Source organism: Palaemon carinicauda, chromosome 15 (genome assembly GCF_036898095.1).
Source record: "Palaemon carinicauda isolate YSFRI2023 chromosome 15, ASM3689809v2, whole genome shotgun sequence".
In the NCBI taxonomy this organism is placed as follows: Eukaryota; Metazoa; Arthropoda; class Malacostraca; order Decapoda; family Palaemonidae; genus Palaemon; species Palaemon carinicauda.
The window spans coordinates 76,463,063-76,485,704 of record NC_090739.1 but is presented as its reverse complement, the minus strand read 5'-3'; the positions used below and the strand labels follow the sequence as shown (position 1 = coordinate 76,485,704).

The 22,642-nt window shown below is 43.2% G+C and overlaps 1 protein-coding gene across 2 annotated transcripts in view; it reads left to right on the top strand.

The window, feature by feature from the left end:
* LOC137654675 (ubiquitin-like protein 7) overlaps positions 1 to 22,642 on the top strand; it is a 168,474-nt gene that overhangs the window by 93,887 nt on the left and 51,945 nt on the right. For both annotated transcript variants that reach the window (XM_068388539.1, XM_068388538.1), the window contains exons 4-5: positions 3,769 to 3,902; positions 12,755 to 12,905. In XM_068388539.1, coding sequence (XP_068244640.1) covers positions 3,769 to 3,902; positions 12,755 to 12,905 — 285 coding nt within the window. The remainder of the gene's footprint in view (positions 1 to 3,768; positions 3,903 to 12,754; positions 12,906 to 22,642) is intronic.

Genomic DNA, 22,642 nt, shown 5'->3' with positions numbered 1-22,642 from the left:
GTGAGCATGGGAACAACGACTTGGAAGGGAGGAGCCTGGTTGTATGGCTCTCTCGATTACCTGTCTGATCCAGGAAGAGTTATTTATAATCTTCCTCTTGGTTTACTCTGTGTTCACAAAGAACTTGTTGATCTGAGGGCAGGCTCTGGAGGTTGCTCTTTTTATCGCCCCGCCAATTTTCACCAATAGTGAGTTTTTTTTTTTTTTAATTCCATGTTTTTAGTAGATTCTGGTATTTAAAGAAAGTTTATAATAACATGTTTTTCTTATGCTTAGTGTAATATATCCCAATTTGTGTTAAAATATGTGAAAAGTTACAAAATTATGTTGCGTGTATCCGAAAACAAGCTCCTGTCTTTGACTTCTGCTGGTGTTGTTATTAAATTTAATATTACTATCACAATGCTTTATAATCTCTTTATTCGTTAACATTATTTATTGACAAGTGTTTTTACCTCCTGAATTTACTTGGGCTAGCTCTGTAAGAGTCAAAGTTGACTCATTGAGATGGTTAATCTCTTCCTTTTAATAATATTAACATAGCTCCGCTATGGCATCTTGGGGAATCGTTCCCGGACCCTCTCCAGCTGCTGACGGAAGTCCCAAGAGAACTACCTCTACGACACGATCTGCTCAGACTACCTCACGTGAACATCTTCCACAAGACCGTAGGATCCCTATGTCTTCACGCCTGGAGACTATCCAGCATCTCCTCACAGAGAGAGGCTTTTCGCAACAAGGATGTCAGGATATCTCTGGCAATCTTCAGCTGCCATTTACCAGGCTAAGGGGACTGTCTTCTTTGGTTGGTGTCACGAAAGGAGTATCTCTCCCCTCGGTGGCACTACTGTATTCCATCATTAGGGAAGTTCCTCTTATACCTTTGGGAGGAAAAGATCCTCTCAGTCTCAGTGGTGAAAGGCTATTGCTCAGCCTTGAACCTCGCCTTTAGACTGAAAGGAGTTAATATTTCCTAGTTATTGGAGTTGTCTCTCCTCATACGGAGTTTTGAGCTTGACTTTCTTCAATCGGAAGTTAGATCACCTCTATGGAACTTGGTTCGTGTCCGGTCTCTGAGGGGTTCCCTGTAAGACCCATTACGCCATGCATTAGATCTTCACCTAAGAGAGGCAGTGAACTCCATGGTCGTCCTACGACGTGTCCCTTTCAAGGGGAGGGGGAGAGGTAAGGCTCGGCTTCATCCTAGAGTTTATCGCCAAGATTCAAAATCTGGGAGTAGCAGATCCTAGATTCAGGCCCTTCCAAATTGGGAGTCTTCATAATTTAACCGATGATCCAGATCAACTGCTACAGTCGTCCTTCGTTAATTGCAGGTTCTTGCTTTGCGTTTTCGGTTTTTCGCGCATAAGAACAACTCGATACCTATCAAAAACCAAATATGATATTTGCGATAAAAATTTCACGCTTCACGGTGATTTCAAATAGCCCACGCTCCTTTACAATGGGAGCACTGCACGCCATTACCTATCTCTACACCCAGCTTGTCCTAGCTCTCTCTGTACAGTGGATATCCATTTACTGTGGTAAAAAATTACAGCCATATTTGAAATTAACCGGATTTTGATTAAACTGGTGTTTCACTGTACCAATAATAATGCATGTAATATTCACATTTTAGTATTTTACAGTACTGTATTTATAATTAAAAACGTAACCAATTATAATCTCATGCATTGTTTCCATTCAAATCAGCTGGCCAAATCTGCGTAGTCCGTCGTCAACTTCAATTTTCGGATTAAAGAACACATTATTATTCACACACACACACACACACAGAGAGAGAGAGAGAGAGAGAGAGAGAGAGAGAGAGAGAGAGAGAGAGAGAGAGAGAGAGAGAGAGAGAGAGAGAGAGATAGAGAGAGAGAGAGAGAGATACTGTATATGTGTTTCTAGTTTATAAAATAAGCTGTATTTCTGTTTAAGAAAGTATAGATATTGCATACTGCTCAAGAGACAGCATGTAAGAAGTTGCGTCATGCTTCTAGGAAATGCGTAGGCTACGAATCGTCTGAACGAAAACGCCGAACACTTACAGTAAGTACAGTACTGTTAACATGTATTGTAGCAATATTACTATACATATATTACAGTAATATACACTACATTATCAGTGAGTATAGGTTACAGTACAGTACAGTATTACTAAGTAGGAACAGCTTTCGTTATACAGAACAGTAAGGTGATGATGACGACTCCGTAAAACTTTACCTTAGCGCAATACTGTACTGTACTATAACCTTACTGTGTCCAGTGCATAGTGTACATGTGTGTACATGTACTTTACACTGTATATATGATTATAAACTGTTATAGAAACCAAATTAAAACAATATTAGGCAGTATTTACTGTGTTAATCATCAGCTCGGGCATCCACTCGTGGCAAGGGACAGCGACTTTTTAGGTCCGGAGTTAGCCCACTCTAGTGCAGCATTTATTCACAAAAATTCCCTTTACGCTCCTCTGTCTTTATTCTGATTATTGCGAAGGAGGCCTGACTGTACTTTGTCCAGAGAGTAGTTTGAGGTACTACCTTAAGAGATCCGCAGGAGCTCGCCTCCGAGTGGCAGCACTCCTCGTCAGCATGGTGAAGGTCAAGAGAAGGATCCCCAAGGATTTGCAAGGTCATAGACCGGATGTTGAATCCTTATCCTTTTTTTCAGACAAAAAGACAGAGAGCTCATGACGTTAGGGGCATAAGTCAGTTCCTCGTGTTCAAGAAAAACTACTCTGTGATGTAGGTCCTACAAGTGGATGTGTGGAAGAGTCAAACAACCTTCACTGCCCACTCCCTGCAAGACAGGACTGACAGGAACATGGAAACATTCTCCATTGGCCCTGTGGTGGGTGTATAAGTGGTTTAAGCACCTCAGGCTCCATGATGGACAAGTAGCAGATGGTGGAGGGCAGAGGCTACCCGGGATTAAGTCTGTGATGAATGTTAAGAATGACTGCCTCTTTTGTCTTTCTTCTTCCGTTCTCTTGTGGAACAGCACTTACTGTATCAGGTAAAACCATTTTTCTTGTGTAACCTGGTTTAGAAATATATACTGTACTTGTTTGTTCCCCATACCTCCTAGCGAGGTGGGATTGGGTAGCATTTATGATTGCTTCAAACATTCCTACGTTTCTGAGAATTCTTACTTAGACTAGTCACATTTCTAGTATCACACAATCACACAGATTGCTCAGGCCGCTAAAGCATGCTATTGCACGTAGGTTTTAGGGAGGTATCAAGTTTTCCTTCCTTATATGTGTGTAGCCCAAAAGGGTTAAACCCCCGATCAATAGCCAGCCAGTTGGTTAAGACTTCCACCCACCTTAGGGGTGAGTGTTCCCTAATAAAGAGTGAAAGGGTTTGTATTTAATGTCAGAACAAATGAGAAATATAAAGTAATTTGTATTTTCCAAATGATACAAACCTTGGGCTCTTAATACAAATTTGACCTGGTAACACCTATCCCCCTGCAAGTCCTGCCTGCAATCAAAAAATGACGAGACAGCACAGATGTATGTGTGAGTAGGGTAGCCGGTACTACTCCTCATACCCCCCCTCCCGTTAACTAGCGTTGGGTTAGTTACACCTTTCTAAAGGTCCTATGACTAGTCTTCCAGCTTTGCTGAAAGTATATTCGCTAATAAAGACGTCAAGGTTTGTATCATTAGGAAAAATACAAATTATTTTAAATTTGTCATATTTGTGCATTTTTATATTAAATGGATTGTTCTACTTGCCCATTTTCTTACAGAAACTTCGTGGGCCAGAGATGGTAGAGAAGGTTCTTTCCTCCTGTCCAATTGCTCAGTACAATCCAACAGCTCTTGCAATGTTACAAGATGCAGAGCTTTTTATGGGTTTAACTAATCCTGATAATTTAAGTAGGTAAGTTGATTATATGTTCAGTATTAATTACTCTATTTGATGAACTACTGTATAGGATATTAGGACATATAAGATTCTGCTATTCTATGAAAATGAATGTTCAGAAAAAACTTAAATACTGTAATTGACAGAGATAATTAAGTTATAAAAACTTATGTAGCTGATTAATTTTTAATCCTGACAGTATTTTGAAGTATATCATTTAGAATCTATACAGAATTCCTAATTGTATTCTTTACAATGGTTGTAATGAATTGTACCAAGAGTTTTGTGGCCAAAAATTTTGAACATGTTCTGATTTGCTGATTTGTGGAAATATATGCTCTCTTGTATTTTTACTATGGCAAATGTTATAAGGATGGAATTGCACAGGAAGATCTGAATGTAAAGGATGGTCAGAATTATGGAAAATCTTATGCAAAATGATAAAGAACTAATGGAACGATGGTGCCAAAGATTAATATCTAGATCAGGAATAAGAAATTTAATAGACCGAAAGTTTCTGTCCAACAAATTAAGATGAGAATCAGCAGCTGAAGACCAGACAGGAGAACAATACTTGAAACAAGGTAGAATGAAAGAATTAAGACTTCTTCAGAATAGATTGATCACTGAAAATCTTGTAAGATTTTCTCAATAAGCCAATGGAAGAAGACACAGATCGAGTAGGTTGGCCAGGGCACCAGCCACCCGTTGAGATACTACTGCGAGAGGGTTATGGGGTCTTTTGACTGGCCAGGCAGTACTACATTGGATCTTTCTCTCTGGTTACGGTTTGTTTTTCCTTTGCCTATACACTCACCGAAAAGTCTGACCTATTCTTTACATATTCTCCTCTGTCCTCATACACCTGACAACACTGAGATTACCAATAATTTCTTCTTACTGCACTGTAATTGTTCAGTGCCCACTTTCCTATTCGTAAGGGTAGAAGAGACTCTTTGGCTATGGTAAGCCGCTCTTCTAGGAGAAGAACACTCCAATATCAACCATTGTTCTCTAACCTTAGGTAGTGCCATAGCCTCTGTACCATGGTCTTCCACTCTCATGGGTTAGAGTTCTCTTGCTTGAGGGTACACTCGGGCACACTATTACACTATTCCCTCTTATTTCTCTTCTTCTTGTTTTGTTAAAGTTTTTATAGTTTATGTAGGAAATATTTATTTTAGTCTTGTTGCTCTTCTTAAAATATTTTATATTTCTTTGTTTCTTTTCCCCACTGAGCTATTTTCCGTATTGGAGCCCCTGGGCTTATAGCATCCTGCTTTTCCAACTTGGGTTGTAGCTTAGCAAGTAATAATAATAATAATTATAATAATAATAATAATAATAATAATAATAATAATGAAAGTAAATTTGCTGTTGAGAATCACACTTAAAATTTTAAAAGATTCATACAAATTTAAAGGAATATCAATACTGAGATCCAGATGTTGAGGAGCCACCGTCCTTGACCTACTTACAATCATACTTTGAGTTTTGTTAGGATTCAGCTTCATACCCCATAATTTGCACCATGCACTAATTTTAGCTAGATCTCTATTAAGGGATTCAGCAACCCCAGATCTACATTCAGGGGATGGAATTGATGCAGAGAGAGTAGCATCATCTGCATATGCAACAAGCTTGTTTTCTAGGCCAAACCACATGTCATGTGTATATAGTATGAAATGTAATGAGCCAAGAACACTACCCTGTGGAACACCAGATATCACATTCTTATACTCACTAAGGTGCCCATCAACAATAACTCTTTGAGATCTAATACTTAAAAAATCAATAATAATTCTAAGAAACGACCCACCCACTCCCAACTCCCAACACCTCTGAAAAGTGTAGGGAGTGGTCTGCCTCCCAGTGGGAGAGATTTGGGCATCGACGTAGGAAGTCCAGGAGGGATTCTTTTTCTTCAGGGTCTTCCTCAAGGGTGAAGAAACTTCAAACATTTTCCTTAACACCCCCATCTCCTCCCGAAGCTCCTGCTCTCTTGACCTCTTCTAAATGGCGGTCAAATAGGAGCGAAGATCAGCTAACACCAGGGCAACCCCAGGGAGCCGTGGACATTGCTGTTTCCCCTAATGAAGCAACTTTGCCCCCGCACTCAGGTGAGTCCTCACTTTCTGATGTCTTGCAGGTTTGGCTGCCACTTGCCTTCTGTTCCTGCTAGTCCTATCGAGACCTGTGTGCCCGCTCGCCCCCCGAACGCCAACCTTCTGCTGACGAATGAAACCCATGCCATCCTCAGATCTCTTCATCCTCCAGGGTCAGTAGTCCTCTTTGCCCCTCCCTGATATCCGCCCTCGCTTCAGTTCCAGAGACCGATGATCTAGCCATTCTCATGCTCATGATCGTCACTTCCCGGCTGGATGATCAACCTGTACTCGCTGCTCTCCAGTTTGCGTTGCCATTCTCCAGCTCGCTTCTCACCATCTCGTCCTCCCCCTAGACGGTGTCCTGCCTGGCGACGCTCACCAGCCCAATGCTTGGCAGTGCGCCACTCTCCATCTCACCGCTCGCCAGCTCGCTACTTTCCAGCACGACGCTCTCCTGCTCGCCAACTCGCCACTCGCCTGCTTGCTGCTTGCCATCACATCACTCACTGGCTCGCCGATCGCCAATGATATGCTTGCTGCTCGCCTATGTGTTGTTCACCAATACGTCGCCGCTCGTCTGCTTGTCTATCTCTAGCATTCTCCAACTCGTCAGAAGTCTCCAAGACCTTCCCTCCATTCTCTAGTGCGCTCACCATCCCTCACATGTGATTACCGCACAGGAATCTGATGTTTCTGCAAGCAATTTCCATTCTTTTCCAAACACTTCACGCACTCTCGCAAGCGATCAAGTTCCTGCACCCCGACAGTCCAGGTACGAGCCTTCCAAAGAGGTAGCAGCAGTATCGGAGCTGCCTACACCTCGTCAGGCCTCGCCAGCAAGAGGTAGATGGCCTATTCCCTTTCCTGAAGGGTTCAGGGAACCTCCATAAGTTTGCTGGTGTTCCCATCACCCTAGATTGCCCTAGGAAGATCACCCATGAAGATCTGTAGATGTCTGTGCACATTGATCAAGGTAAGCAACTCTCTTCCCCCTCAGTTCCAAGTATCAAGAGAGCATTCCCCAAGGAGTCGAACCCCACCAACAGGCCTCCCCAGGACATCCCTGACCTATCGACGTAGGGAAACCACTTTCATGCTTTGACACCTGTCAAAGCCGTAAGGCAGGTAGTTGTAGTCACGAGCAAGCAAGAGCAGTTGTTTGTGCCCCCAACACAACTTTCTAAGCAGAAGTAGGTGTCCTTCTCGTCTTCTGCTTCCCAACTGACCTTAGGAGGAGACCTGTTTTTTGTAAGGCCCCGGAATCCCCCATGTTTGCCTCGCCCATCAGGAGACCCCTTGGAGCTGCGATTTGGGGTGCCAAGATTCGGCAAGGCTTTTTTCATCTGCAGTCAACACTGGTCCTGACCACAAAGCGGAAGAGGAGGATAATGAAGCCAACTACTCCTCACGTCAACCTTCACCATCCTTGTTCAAGGAGATCTCTTGTGCTCTAACTTCAGACCCTCTCCAATAGAGGTCGTGTCACCAGACCTTTGTCCTGTCTCTAGACCACCACTGGAAGACGAGAAACCACCTGCAAGAGAGGTTCAGACCTCCACGGGACGGCAGGAACCTTCTAGACCTTCTCTGCTGGAGGAATACCTGGCATCTCGCAGAGTCTAAGGACACCAAGACTAGCCCAAGAACTTTAAGGCACATGCAGCTCTCCTGCAAGAGAGAGCTAGGAGATCTTCCCCAGTAACAGGAGTGTCAGCAAGCGACATTCCTTTATTTGACGACCTTGACCCATCTGGGCTCTTATGGGTCACAGCTTGGAAGCGGACGAAGACATGGACTCTGACGATGACTACCTCCCTAGAGCTGCTAGTCCTAAGTTCAGTTCATAAGCCAAGTAAAGGGAATCTGATTACGCCTTCTGGCAAGTCCCAGCCTGCACGAGGGCCATCAATGGGTTGGCTAACCCTGAGACAGCTCCTCAGGAAGGTAAAGACATGGTCTTGGACCATGTACAGTAATACTTCGACATACAAGTGTCCCAATATATGAGAAATTTGAGATACGAGGAAAGTTTAGAGCAAATTTTTGCCTCGAGATACGAGACAAATTTGAGATACGAGGATACGAGACGGTTCCCTATGCGGCTGCTAGGCAGCCGAGTGTGCGAGAGGCTGCTCATGAGGACAGCATTGCTCGCTCTTTCCCATCGGGTCTCCGTCGTGTAAAGTTATCTCCGAGCATCGGCCGTAGTGTTTGCATTTTTTAAGTGTTTTTGCCTTAATCAGTACAGAATTAAGTGAATAAGCAATGGGTCCAAAGCAAGCGAGGGCAAACAAGGGTTGTGAAAAGAAAAAGTGTATGATGACAACCGAGATAAAGCATGAAATAATCGAAAAACATGAGAGTGGTGTACGAGTGACTGAGCTGGCTCGCCAACCTGAGAGGAGTACATCAGCAATATGTACCATCCTCTAGTAGAAGGATGCTATAAAGAAGGAAATCAGAGACATATTAGTGAAGTGGCAGGAGTTTTCTGATTTTATGGAAAAGAGGCACCAGGGCAAGTTGGCGTGTGGTCGACCGTTAGCCTTTTGTGACGACACTTATGTACGTCATTTTCGTAACATTTTGAAGGGGAGACAAAAGCAAACATCCTTAGATAGGTGCCTTTTAAAAAGGCCAGCAAAAAGTGAAGGTGAAAGCGAGTAAAAAAGCAAGGCAAAAAGAGCCAAGGCAGAAGAAGAAAAATAAAAAAATGAAAATGAAAACAAAATTAGAATTAAGTTTAGTGTACCGTAAGATTAACATTTATTTTTAAGTGTGTGTATAATAAGCTAATTTCATTCAAGTTAAATTTAAAGTTTAAGTTATTTCACGTAGTGTTACAAAAGTGTAGCGTACCGAACGTGTTGCCGTCAAGTCTCTCTTCTCCCCTTTGTCTCTCCCTCCTCCTCCGCACACACCGCCGTTAGCCACTACCGTCTGTCTCGAAGGTAAGAACTCCATAATAATGTAACATTTTATTGCAGATCATAACCAGTATATAGGTATTTGTTGTTTTGTGAGTGTAGGTTGTGAATTAGAACAATTGAAAACATGTTTTTCCACTGTAATATACTGTTTTTAAGTGTTTTTCCAGAGGGTGGGAACAGATTAATTTTTCTTATAGTTATTATATATGGGAAAAATTGATCCGAGATACGAGAGAATTGACATACGATCTCGGGTCCCAGAACACATTAAGCTCGTATTTCAAGGTATTACTGTATATGGTACCAAACGACCACCCAAGGCCAGTGCAGCCCTGCTCAAGTTGAAGGGATTGATAGCACCGAGAAAAAAGGCATTCTCACAGAGTTCCGGCTTCTCTAGCTTGCATCTAGCAAACTCGTCCTCCAAACTCATCCCACCTCCCTTTATTTTGGCAGAGGAGATATTATAAGGTCACGGATGAGCCCCTTCTGGCTTTGCCTCTTGATTCCTCTGTAGAGGCCCTCTCAAAAGGGGGCCATTCGAGAGGCTTTCTGGGCTCTCGGCTTTGTTTTCGGCATCTGAGATCCTGAACATGAAGAAGGTAGTGAAGTATGCCATGCAGGCCACTTCGTGGCTTGATCTGTGGTTGGGATTAGTGGGCCACCTTATTAGAACCAAGGATTGGCCCAAGTAGTCTACAAGGAAGTCGATAGAAACTTTTGTCTTGTCGGGCACTCGCACCTTGGAATTCCTTGCCCACCAGGTTATTAACTTGGCATCTGGAGGCTGGGGACCAGTCATCGATCTCTCAGCTCTAAACAAGTATGTTTTTCAGACTTCATTCAGGATGGAGATAGCAGACACTGCCCAACGACCATCTCAGAATTCAATCTCTTAAGTGGCGACTGGAATCCAGGTGGAGCCAGCATCCAACAGCTCTCAGGATACGTTGGTTCCTATGGGACAGGAGCAACTCATGGATCTTCAGTGTTGGGTGACAAAAGAAAACCTTACTGTCCCTCCCCTGGCATTGATGCTCTACACAGATGCATTAAAAGAAGGCTAGGGAGCCCACAGGGTGCCCCTCAGAGCTATGGTCCGAGTCTAAAAGGTACCAGCGCATAAATCTCTTAGAGATGAGGTCAGCCTTTCTAGCCCTCCAATGTTCCAACAGTTCCTGTCGGGTCACTCTGTGGTATTGATGAGCAACAACACTGCGGTAGCGGCTTACGTAAACAAACAAGATAGTATTTTTTTGCAGCCCCTATGCCATCTAGCTGTAGAGATTTTAAGATGGACAGAAGAGAATTCGGTGTCCCTCTCAGCTCTGTTTATTCCAGGAATGATAAATGTGCTCGAGGACAATCAGACTAGATCATGGGCTCCGAATGGTCTTTGAATCATCTGATAGCCAACAAAGTCCTGACCTTGTGGGGTTCCCCGACGGTGGATCTGTTTGCGATGTCCCTGAACTTCAGGTTTCTGCTCTACTATTCCCCATTCCTGGATCCTCAGGCTCTCTGGCAAGATCCATTCCAACAATGGTGGGACAACATCAATTTGTATGCCTTTCCCCCATTCTGTCTGATGAGAAGGGTGCTCAACAAGACCAGAGCATCCAACAACCTCTTTGTAACACTCATATCTCTGCTATGGCATCAAGCAGAGTGGTTCTTGGACCTTTTGCAGCTCCCGAGAGAGCTCCCTCCACGACAAGATCTACTCAGACAACCACATGCGAACATCTACCACAAGGCAGTAGCTTCTCTTCGACTTCACACCTGGAGACTATCCAGTATCTCCTCTCAGAAAAGTTTTTTGCAACAAGTTGCGAAAAGGATGTTTGGATACGTACAAAGATCCTCAGCATCAGTCTACCAGGCTAAGTGAACTGTCTTCTGTGGTTGATGTCATGGAATAGGTATCTCTCCCCTTGATGCTATTATCCCAGTAATAGCAGAGCTCCCCTTATACTTTCGAGAGGAAAAGCCTCTCTCTGTCTAGGCGGTGAAAAGTTACCACTCAGCCTTAAGTTTTGCCTTTGAAAGGAGTTGATCTTTCCTCTTCGTTGGAGTTATCTCTCCTCATACAAAGTTATGAGCTCACTTGCCCCCAATCAGAAGGTAGACCTCCTCCATGGAATGTGGTTTGAATCTTTCAGTCCGTGAAGGGTGCTCCCTACGAACCATTACGCCAGGCAACAGATCGCCACTTCACTTTAAAGATGGTATTCCTACTCGCGTTGGCTTCATGGTTTAACCTATGACATTGCCCATTCAAGGGGATGGTGGGAAGTGACACTCAGCTTCGTCCCTGAGTATACTGTATTGCCAAGACTCAAAATCCGAGAGCAGCAGATCCTAGACTAGGATATTACCTTAAATGCACTGCTGCAGGTCGCCCCCGGGTGTCAGAATGAGGAAGGTCAAGAGGAGGGTCACAAAGATCACGATTTCAGCTTGGATCCGCAAGGTTATTGATCATGTAGAGAATCCTGACCCTCCTCCTGCTCATTGACCTAGAACTCATGACATCAGGGGCATAAGTATGTCCCTGGCATTTAAACATAACTACTTTGTGACGCAAGTATTACAAGCGTGTGTGGGGAAGCGTCGGACAACTTTCACTGCCCACTACCTGCAAGACGTGAATCACAGGAGAATGGAGACGTTCTCCATTGTTCCTGTGGTGGCTGCACAACAAGTGGTTTAGAATGCCTCAGGCTCCTTGATGGATAAGTAGCTGATGGTTGAGGGCATAGGTTACACACGATTACTCTTTGATGGATGTGTAAGAATGACTGGCTCTTTCTTTCTTTCATCTTCCCCTCTCTTGGGAACAGCACCATAGGTCCTCTGCATGCTGACCTCACCAATATACAGATAATAACCATTTCCCTTGTGTAACCTTATGTAAATTTAATACTTGTCTATGTTCCCGATACTCTCCATGAGGTAGGTATTGGGAAACGTCTATGTATGATATCACATTTCTATTTAGCCCGGAATATTTTTACCTAGACAGTTTTATTGCAAGTTTTCACACGCACACAGGCTATTCAGGCCTCTATATGTGCATTCCATGAAGTTTTAGCAAGATGTCAGGGTTTTCTCAGTTACGGGCCAAGCCCGTACGTGAAAACCTAGGGTCAATTGCCAAGCCAGTGGCTGGACTTACGCCTTCCTAATGGGCGAGTCATCCTTAATAAATAACGAAAGGTTTGTAGTAGTGTTGGAACAAATGACAAATTTGAAAGTAATTTGTATTTTTCCTAACGATACAAACCTGTAGCTATTTATACAAATTGTTCTGCCATCACCTGTCCCCCAAGTTCTGCCTGGAATCATAAGTGGCTCGGATTCACTAGTGTGTAAGTGAAAGTGGTAGCTGGCAACCCCCACTACCTCTCACTATTCCCCGCTAAATAGCGGGTTGGGTAGTTGCCACCTTGCCTTAAAGTTTTTATGACTAATCTTCCAGCTTTGCTGAAAGATAATCCCTATTAAATAGATACAGGTTTGTATTATTAGGAAAAATACAAATTACTTTTAAACTAGTCATACCAATAAGAAAAGGGAAACTGCTTCTTGTGCTATTTTTGTGGTAAATTTTGAAATTAGTTTTCTATTACAAAAACAACTCATTGTTTATACTGTAATTGCTTTGTTAGTTAACAAAGTCATTATCGGTATGCACAGATAGTCTGTCCTTGACTAGCTGTCAAGTCACTAGTAAAAAAAAAGTTTTCTTTTACTATTTTTTTTTTACTTTTAGAAGAATTTAATTCAAATTAGTCCACTGCACTATGTAATTTTTTTTGTATTACAGAGTTGTTGAGGAGAGTCCAGCTGTTGGTAGAGTAGCTCAACATGTTGCAACTCTGTTAGCTAGTGAGATTACCACTTCTCCACGCAGATCTCATCACATCTCTTATTCCCTAGATGCTTTTTCAGATGATGAAGAAATGGAAGCAGAACAGGTAAGTATCTTTGTAGTTTTAAGAATGTATAGATTTTATTCATCCCTTAAGTCTGTGTTGATACTGGTCATTAGTTTTGAGAAATTTTGGCAACTATTTAATGAACCATAAATTTTTACCCTGTAAAAAAGTTTGATGTCACAAAATTTAATTGTACTCTTTAATCCCTTTCTTTTTTGGTTTTCTTTTGCTCACCTTTGATAGTTGCAGCCTACACAATAGAAAATCAAATGCATTTATACATCCTTTTTTAAAAATTCCTAGCTCCATATTACAAGTAGAGGGAAGTCAGAGTACAGCAGCTGTATTGAATTGATCCGTCACTAACAAGTCTAATGCCATTTAATAGGGATTATTTTTTGGCCAAGCCATCAAGACTTTATTGCGAGGTGGGACCACCCAACCACTATAGTCAAACCAAACGAAAGTGGCGGGCGAATGAACCTCTTTTCTAAATGTATCGTATCTACATAGAAATATTTCGGACATCATACCTTCAAGACCACCCGGTGAAGATATGAACGACGAATCTGACCAGAATATTAACTAGTTTGTAGTACCAGACTAATTACCTCTTTGTAAAAGTGTAGTTTGACATTTAAATCTTAACTTTTTAACTCCTGGTTATTTCCATTCTTATAGTTTTATATCTCAATTTAAGGGGAAAATTTGCAATCAGTTTCTTGTAAATTTTGTTTTTCATGACAACCTAGTTCTCTCTCTCTCTCTCTCTCTCTCTCTCTCTCTCTCTCTCTCTCTCTCTCTCTCTCTGTATATCTATATATATTTATATCTATATATCTATATATATATCTATATGTATATCTATATATACAGTGATACCTCTACATACGATCTTAATTCGTTCCAGAAACTGCTTCGTATGTTAAAACGATCGTATGTTGGAGCAAATATTCCCATAAGGATACACAGTAATTTGTTTAATTCTTTCCTCAGCCTAAAAACCCATAATAACTCCTTAATAATTGGCTACACATAATTACACATAACATTAATACAATATAATAACACAAATATCTAAAAAAAGAATAATAATAAAGAAATAATAAATAGAAAAGGGGTTTTTATGTAACACTTTACCTTAGCGACAGGCCAGCGCAGGTGTAGGGACTGCTACGCAGGAGGAGATGGAAGATCAGCGAGGAGGTAGGGACGTCGACTTTGTACGATAACGTGTACGATAACTTGCACTAACTTACACTACGTGAACTTTAACTTAACCTAGCTTATTTTTTTTTTTCATTTTTATAATTTTATATTTTTAAAAAATTTTTTTTCTTTTCTTATTTTTAATTTTCATCACTTTCACTCGATTCGGTCTTTCTTTTCTTTGCTTCACTTTCTTTCTTTTCATCATGATCACTAGACCGTTTTAGTAGAGATTTTTTAAAGAAACTATCGAGTGAAGGTTGCTTGGTACAGCTTTTGAGGATTTTTCTAAAATGAGTTAAACAAACATCATCGAACTGCGCAACTACACGGCAAACCTGAAGTTTCTGTGAGTGATGCTTGTCGATGAAATCAACCACGTGTTGATGATATGCCAACATCTGTCTTATTTCCGCCGTACCTAAGATTGGGCCTACCTCCTCGGTCTCCTCCGACTCACTCAACTGCGCTTGGAACTCATCATGCTTCATGGCTTGCAGCTCCTTGAGTTCCTCGGTGGTGAGCTCTTCATGATGCTCATCGACGAGTTCGGTGATGGCATCTTCATCCACCTCCAAACCCATGGACTTGCCAAGGGATACAATCTCTTCGATGTCTTCCTCGGCGGCAACCACAGGTTCATTCTCGGGGCCAAAACCTTCAAAATCTCTGGGAGCAACAGCATCAGGCCAAAGCTTCTTCCAAGCTGAATTCAGGGTCCGATGAGTTACTCCCTCCCAAGCCTGATCTATGATCTTTAAGCAATGGATGATATTAAAGTGGCTCCTCCAAAATTCACGCAAAGTTAAGTTGGTGCTTTGCGTGACATTAAAGCACTGCTTAAATAAGTGAGCGGGTGCATTGTCCAAACAAAGCAAGCACTTCAAAGGCAAATTCCTCTCCTGAAGGTACTTCTTGACAGCAGGGCCGAAAACTACGTTTACCCATTACCCAAGCCTTAGAATTAGAATGCCATAGAACATGTAGCAGCTCTTTATTAATTCTATGTGCTTTAAATGCCCTAAGGTTTTCGGAATGGTAAACTAATAAAGGCTTAATTTTGCAGTCCCCGCTGGCGTTGGCACAAAACGCAAGAGTCAACCGATCCTTCATTGGCTTATGTCCAGGCATTTTCTTCTCTTCGGCGGTAATGTACGTTCGACTAGGCATCTTTTTCCAAAACAGACCGGTTTCATCACAGTTGAACACATGCTGCTCTACGTAGCCTTCCTCCGCCACGATGCTTTCGAACTTTTTAACAAAGTTTTTAGCAGCCTTAGTGTCCGAACTCGAAGCTTCTCCATGCCGAACAACTGAATGAATCCCGGTCCGTTTCCTAAATTTCTCGAACCAACCTCGAGACGCCTTGAATTCCTCCGTCGTAGGATCTGCTGAACTCTCCTCCACGTCACCCCCAGAGCCCGCCGCCTTCAAGTCACTGTAGATAGCGCTGGCCTTCTCACAAATGATCGTTTCAGTGATCGTATCGCCAACAATCTCCTTGTCCTTGATCCTTATTAACAAAAGGCGTTCCATCTCTTCAAGGGTAGGGCTACGATGTTTGGAAATAATCGTGATCCCCTTCGAAGGTTTCACTGCTTTAATGGCTGCCTTCTGTTTTATGATCGTCGAGATCGTAGACATATTCCGGCTATACAGTATTGTTTAGCCAGATCGCTAACACGTACACCTCGCTCATGCTTTTCTATTATTTCTTGCTTTAGTTCTAATAAAAGCATTGACTTCTTCCTTTTCTCACCACTACTACTACTTCCTGAACCGAAACTAAGCTTTTTAAGACCCATGATTACGAAACACAGAAAAAAACACGTGAAAAAGGAAGATAAAAAACACTGTTAATGTCTGAGCGAATAGAGAACAATCACATGGTTCGCACGAGATGAGAGGACTGATCAAGGTGATGCTCGATTGGCGTCCCTCCGATGTGCTGCCGTCTAGCGGCGTCAACAACAAGCCACGGGTGAAGCTTTCGAGAAAATTCCAGGCGTACGCGTATTATTTACTCCGTATGTTGGAGCAACACTTCGGGTGTCGAGACAGAAATTTGGTCGAATTTTACTTCGGATGTTGGAAAATTCGTATGTTAGGGCACTCGTATGTAGAGGTTCCACTGTATATATATATATATATATATACATACATATATCTATATATCTATATATATATCTATTATATATATATATATATATATCTATATCTATAAATCTATCTATCTATTATATATATATATATATACATATATATATATATATATATATCATATACTATAATATCTATCATATATATATATATATATACTATATATATATATATATATATATATATATAATCTATTTATCTATCTAACTATATATACATATACATATACATATATACTATATATATATGATATATATATATATATATATATACATATATATATATATATGTATTATATATACATCTATTTATCTATCTAACTATATATATCTATCTATATCTATATATATCTATATATATACTATATATATATATATATATATACATATATATATATATATATATATATATATATATATATATGTAAATAAGTCACATATATTTTTGATACATTAATGTCTGGATTCTCTTAACAACCTTGGGATATATATATATATAAGTATATATATATATATATATATATATTATATATATATTTATATATATAACATTGGGATATATATATATAGATATATATATATATATATATATGTATATATATATATATATATATATATATATATGCATACACACATATATACTGTGTATTTACACATAATATATACTGTGTGTATATACTATGAAAGCTAGATGAACAATTTTATGAATAAGACATGTTGGTTTTACGGAGAACTGTATCATCTAATGACTTGTAAACTATCAATGTCCCCCTGTGACAGTGTATCTCTGGCTGTCTTAGAATCAAAATCTTTCCAAGGTTCTTATTTGTTTTCCACTAACCACCTAAAAATAAAAAAGAACTGAAAAGGAGAATATATCCAGGATTATATCTGACGGGACCCTCCTGCCTTTAAGACCTTAATCTGTTTCAGGACTTCTCTAAACCGAAAATTCCAGGTAAAATGACTGAAATTGTTAGACTTATACACGATATATTCTGTGTCTCACCCGCCACTTTCGTTTGGTTTGACTATAGTTAGTGGGAGAGTGGAGGGGTTATCTGGGGTAACCGGGCACCCCCACTCACTCTCACATCAGTAATATTTCACCACTTTTTCATTTGACTCTGGAGAGAACGAATGTGTCCGCTCTCAGCTCTCGCTAAGTCTTGGCCATATAGACCATTGCTTTCTAATTGCTCTCTCTCTTTTCTGGTGTGACTGTTCTTTATCGTTCTTCATGCGCGAGTCTCCAGGACCTGAAAGGAGCACTTGTGTTATCTTCATGTTCTCGGTCGAGACCGACCTTCAATCCTTGTGTCCAACTGGCAGAGGGCGTCGTTGTGAGCAGGGTTCAACCTGCAACGAGTGTAGAGTGGGAGAAGTTTAGGCGTCGGCAAAAGAAGAATTCTATTAGGAATCCTTCGCCTTCGAGGTCTTCCTCGAGGGCCAAGAGACCTTTGATTTCTCTCACCCTGCGACCTCTTCCTGAAGCTCCTCCTATATTTGGCTCTTCCGATGGCCGGTTGAGTAGGAACGTAGACCGTTTAACTCTTTGGCAACCTTGAGGTACCGTGGACATTGTTGCTTCCCCTAGAGAAGCATCTTCGCCCCTGCCCTCGGGCGAATCTTTTTCACTTTCAGATGTGTTGCAGGCTTGGCCGTTGTTGGGTGTGTCTAAAACTCCTTCCAAGGAAGTCCTCCTTGAGCTCCTTCAGCGGGGTGCCCAGAGGAATCCTATTCGAGCTGCCCTTGTTGTTGCTGTCTCTTCTCCTACTGAATCGCTGGCTGTGTATGGAACCCATCTCTCGTCTTCCCCTGTTCCAGCCAGTGCTGTTCGTGACCCTTGCACCCGTTCGCCCTCTCTTTGATGACCTCCTGCTGACGACGAGTCCTCCCATTATCCTCGGACTCCTCATTTTCCAGGGATCGTAGTCCTCTTCGTTCGTCCCTTGCCAGGCAGTGCTCCAGTTCGCAAGATCAGTGATCTTGTTTTTCTCTTGTTCGTGATCGTCGGTCTTCTTGTGATCGTCACTCGCTAGCGAGTGGTAGATGCTCTTCTGACCATCGTTTTCCTGCTGATCATCGTTCTCCAGCTGTACACTCACCTTCTGCCAGCAATTCGTCAGGGCGAGGCTTTCCAACGTGTCGTTCGCTGTCTCATCATTCCAGAAGATCTCCCACCAGACTGCTTTCCTGCTCAGCGTTCTCCAGTGCACAGATATCCGACGCTACAATCCCCTGCTTGTCGATCTTCAACTTCACCAGCGCTTCACTCCCCATCTCATCATTCTGCTTGCCACCACTCTTCGAAGCGATGCTCTCCAGTTTGTCGCTCGCCAATGTGCTGCTCGCCAATATGCTGCTCGCCAATGTGCTGCTCGCCAACGCGTTGCTCGCCAACGTGTGTTGAAATATGACAAGCTTATGCTTGTTCCTCTTCCAGCCTCCCCGCAGTTTCAGGTTCCGAGGTTATTCCCTGTGAGGAAGCATTCTCCACCTCAAGGCCTCCCCAAGGACACCCCTAAACTGTCATCTGTCAGAAAACAACCTTCCTGGTTTAACAACCTGATCAAGGCGATCACTTTGGCCATGGCAGATCCCCTCAAATTGGTGCAGATTTATCTCAGGCAGAGGACTGTTGTTGCCTCTACCCTGGTCATGCCGTTGGAGAAGTAAGTTTCCCTCGCCTCTTCCTCTGTCTTTCCTACTGACCCCTGAAAGAGGCGTGCATCTGTAGGGACCCCTTTCCACTGATACTCCTCTCTCCCATCTGGAGAGCGAGAAGAGGCGCAAGGGGTGCCCAGATTCTGATGCAGGACTTCAACATCCCAGAGCTTACACCTCTTACAACAGTGAGACAGAGGAGGAGGATGCCGAAACAGACCCCTCTGCATGCAGGATGTCTTCACCATAAGGTGACCAGGGCCATAGCCTCTCCTTGTGAGATTTCTCACGTGCCCTATTTACGTCCTTCTCCGATCGAGATAGTTTTCTCCGAACTACGGCCCGTCTCCAGACACCGGAGGATGTTAAACCTCAAGCAAGAGAGGTTCAGGCCCCTAAGGAATGGTAGGCACCCACCAGATCTTCCTTGCTGGAGGAGTATTTACTGTCCCATAGGGAGCCTAAGGATACAAAGATGGTACCTAAGAATTCAAAGGCACATGAGGGCCTCGGACAAGCTAGGGCCAGAGGTTCTCCTGTGGCGAGTTCCTCTCGCGACGTCCCTCATGTTGATGACCTTGACCCATCCCAGGCTCCTATGGGTGAGAGCTTGGAGGTGGATGACTTCCTGGACTCTAGCCTGCATGTGAGTTATCAATGGGTTGTCTAACCCAGAGGCACCTCCTCAGGAAGGCAGGGACACTGTCCTAGACCACATATATGGTTCCAAGAGACCTCCTATGACCAGTTCCACCATGCCTTGGTCTAAGGGATTGATGGCATCCAGGAAGAAGGCATTCTCCTAGATTGCCGACTCCTCCAGTTCACTTCTTGCTGTTTCATCATCTCGGCTCCTTCCACCTCCTTTTTTTACAACAGAGGAGGCTTTACGAGGTCGAAGACAAACTTATCCCGGCTTTGACTTTGGATCCATCTCTTGAGGTTCTCTTGAGAGGTATCCCCATAGAGAGGCTTTCGGGCATTTTCTCTGCCTTAGAGCTCATCAACATCGAGAAGGTCGTGAAGTACGCTATATAGGCTGCTTTATGGCTGGGTCTATGGCTAGGTTCAATGGGCCACCTTGTACGAACTAAGGATTGATCCAAGGAGTGTACAAGGATGTCCATGGACACCTTTCTTTTGTCAGGCATTCAGACCTTGGAGTTCCTTTCCCATCAGGTTGTCAACCTGTGGGCTAATGTAATTCTTAAGACACAAGGTTCCCAGAGGTGAAGTGTCCAGGCTTAGGAACTCCACTCTGGAAGAAACCTCTCTCTTCAAGCCAGAGGATGTCGAGAGGGCAGCTGAACGTTGAAGAAAATCCATTAAGGATTCTCTCCATCATAGAGCCTTGACAACCAGACCCTATTGAAAGGCTCCTCTACCTCCCAAGAAGCAGCCCAGTCCAACAAACTCTCGACCAGTAGAACAGTCCTCCAAAAAATGTCTTGGCAGCCCTTTCCTGCCAAAGATCCAAAAGACTCCAAACCCTTCAGAGGAAGGTTAGGTGGTAAGGGAAGTGGCAGAGGATTTTCCCACTAGGGGGGCAATCCTCTCACCAGCCCACTGTTGGGGGGATGCCTGCAATGCCGCTGGCAGAGGTGGATGCACCTCGGGGCAGATCCTTGAACAATTTCCATGATTTGTGTAGGGTATCGCATCCCATTTACACAATCTCCCCCTTCACCGACTCGGGATCCAGTTCCATTGAGCTCCTATGCAAAGGGATCTGCAAAGGAGCTGGCCCGTCTGGCCGAAGTCCAGACCATGTTGGAGAAGGACTCTCTCCAAGAGGTATGACAGGTTCCCAGGCTTCTTTAGTTGACTTTTTTGTAAAAAAGGCTCCTGGAAGCTGGAGACTGGTCATCTATCTTTCAACCCTGAAGAAGTGTGTTCTACAAACTCCATTTAAAATGGAGACAGCAAACCCGGTCATGCAGGCAGTAAGGCCTCAGGACTTCATGTGCACCCTGGATCTCAGAAATGCATGCTTCCAGATCCCAATCCATCCGTCTTCAAGGAAGTATCTCCAGTTCAAAATGCTGTGCTTCGGCCTTTCGACAGCACCTCAGGCCTGCACGAGTGTATGTCCTTGTTTCATCCTGGGGGCACAGAATCAGCATTCGTCTTCTTTGTTACCTCGACGATTGGCTGATAATGGCAGACTCAGTGTCGACCCATTTTCGACACTGAGACAGGCTACTTGAGTTTTGTCAGGATCTGGAAATCATAATAAATCTCGAGAAGTTATCACCGCATCCCTCTCAAAGACTGGTATACCTGCATGATAATCAACAACCATCTGCCGAGTCTTTCCATCAGATGACAGAGTACACAGACTGAGGGAGGTGGTAAGCCCCCTCCTCAGATGAGAAGAGCTTCCAGCCCAACAGTGCTTGTGTATTTTAGGTTACCTAGCTTCCCTGGTCCGTCTATTGGCCAACGGTCGCCTCAGGGTTTGATCTCTTCAGTGGCAACTGAAATCTAATTGAAACCAGCACACTGGTTTCCAGGATACTTTTGTTCCCATGGGACAGGACCAGAGGATGGATCTTTAGTGGTGGATGACAGAGGAGAACCACCTCTGCAGAGGGACAGACCTCATCTCTCCCCCAGAATTGATGCTCTATATAGATGCATCAAAAGAAGGGTGGGGGGCCCCCACATGCTGCACTAGGCCTCCAGGCTATGGTCCAAGCCTGAAAGGTACCAGCACATAAATCTCCTAGAGATGAGAGCAGCCTTTCCACCTCTTTAACAGTTCCAACAGTTTCTGGTAGGTCACTCTGTGATACTGATGAGCGACAACACCCCAGTAGTGGCATACACAAACAAACAAGTCGGTACCTTTTTGCAGCCCCTATGCCATCTGGCATTGGAGACTCTACAATGAACAGAAGAACATTCTGTGTTCCTATCAGCGTGCTTCATTCCAGGCAAAAGGAATATGCTCGCAGACAATCTGAGCAGAGCAACTCAGATAGTGGATCCCGAATGGTCTTTGAATCCTCTGATAGCCAACAAAGTCCTGACTATGTGGGGTTCCCGACTGTGGACCTGTTTGCGACGTCCCTGAACTTCAGGTTCCCGCTTTAATGTTCCCCAGTCGCAGATCCTCAGGCTCTCTGTCAAGATGCATTCCAACAACGGTGGTACAACATCGAAGTGTACGCCTCTCCCCCGTTCTGTTTGATGAGAAGGGTGCTCAACAAGGCCAGAGCATCCAACAACCTATACATGATGCTCATAGTGCCACTGTGGCATCACATGGAAGGGTTTCCAGAGCTTCTGCAGCTCTTGGTAGATCTACCGAGGGAACTCCACCCACAACCAGATCTACTCGGACAATCACACGTGGACATCTTTCACAAAACAGTAGCTTCCTTACGTCTTCACGCCTGGAGACTATCTATATATTTAGTTACGAAAAGGATGTGTGGATACCTCTGAAGATCCTCTGTGTCAGTCTACCCGGCAAAGCGGACAGTCTTCCGGGGTTGGTGTCCTGGAAGGGGTATCTCTCCCCTCGATGCCACTATTTCAGTAATAGCAGAGTTCCTTGTATACCTTCAGGAGGAAAAGCTCTTCTCGGTCTCGGCAGTGAAAGGCTACCGCTCAGCCTTGAGCATGGCCTTTAGACTGAAAAGAGTTGATCTTTCCTCTTCATTGGAGTTATTTCTCAACATTCAAAGCTTTGAGATCACTTGCCAGTGGAAGTTAGACCTCATCCTTGGTACAGTA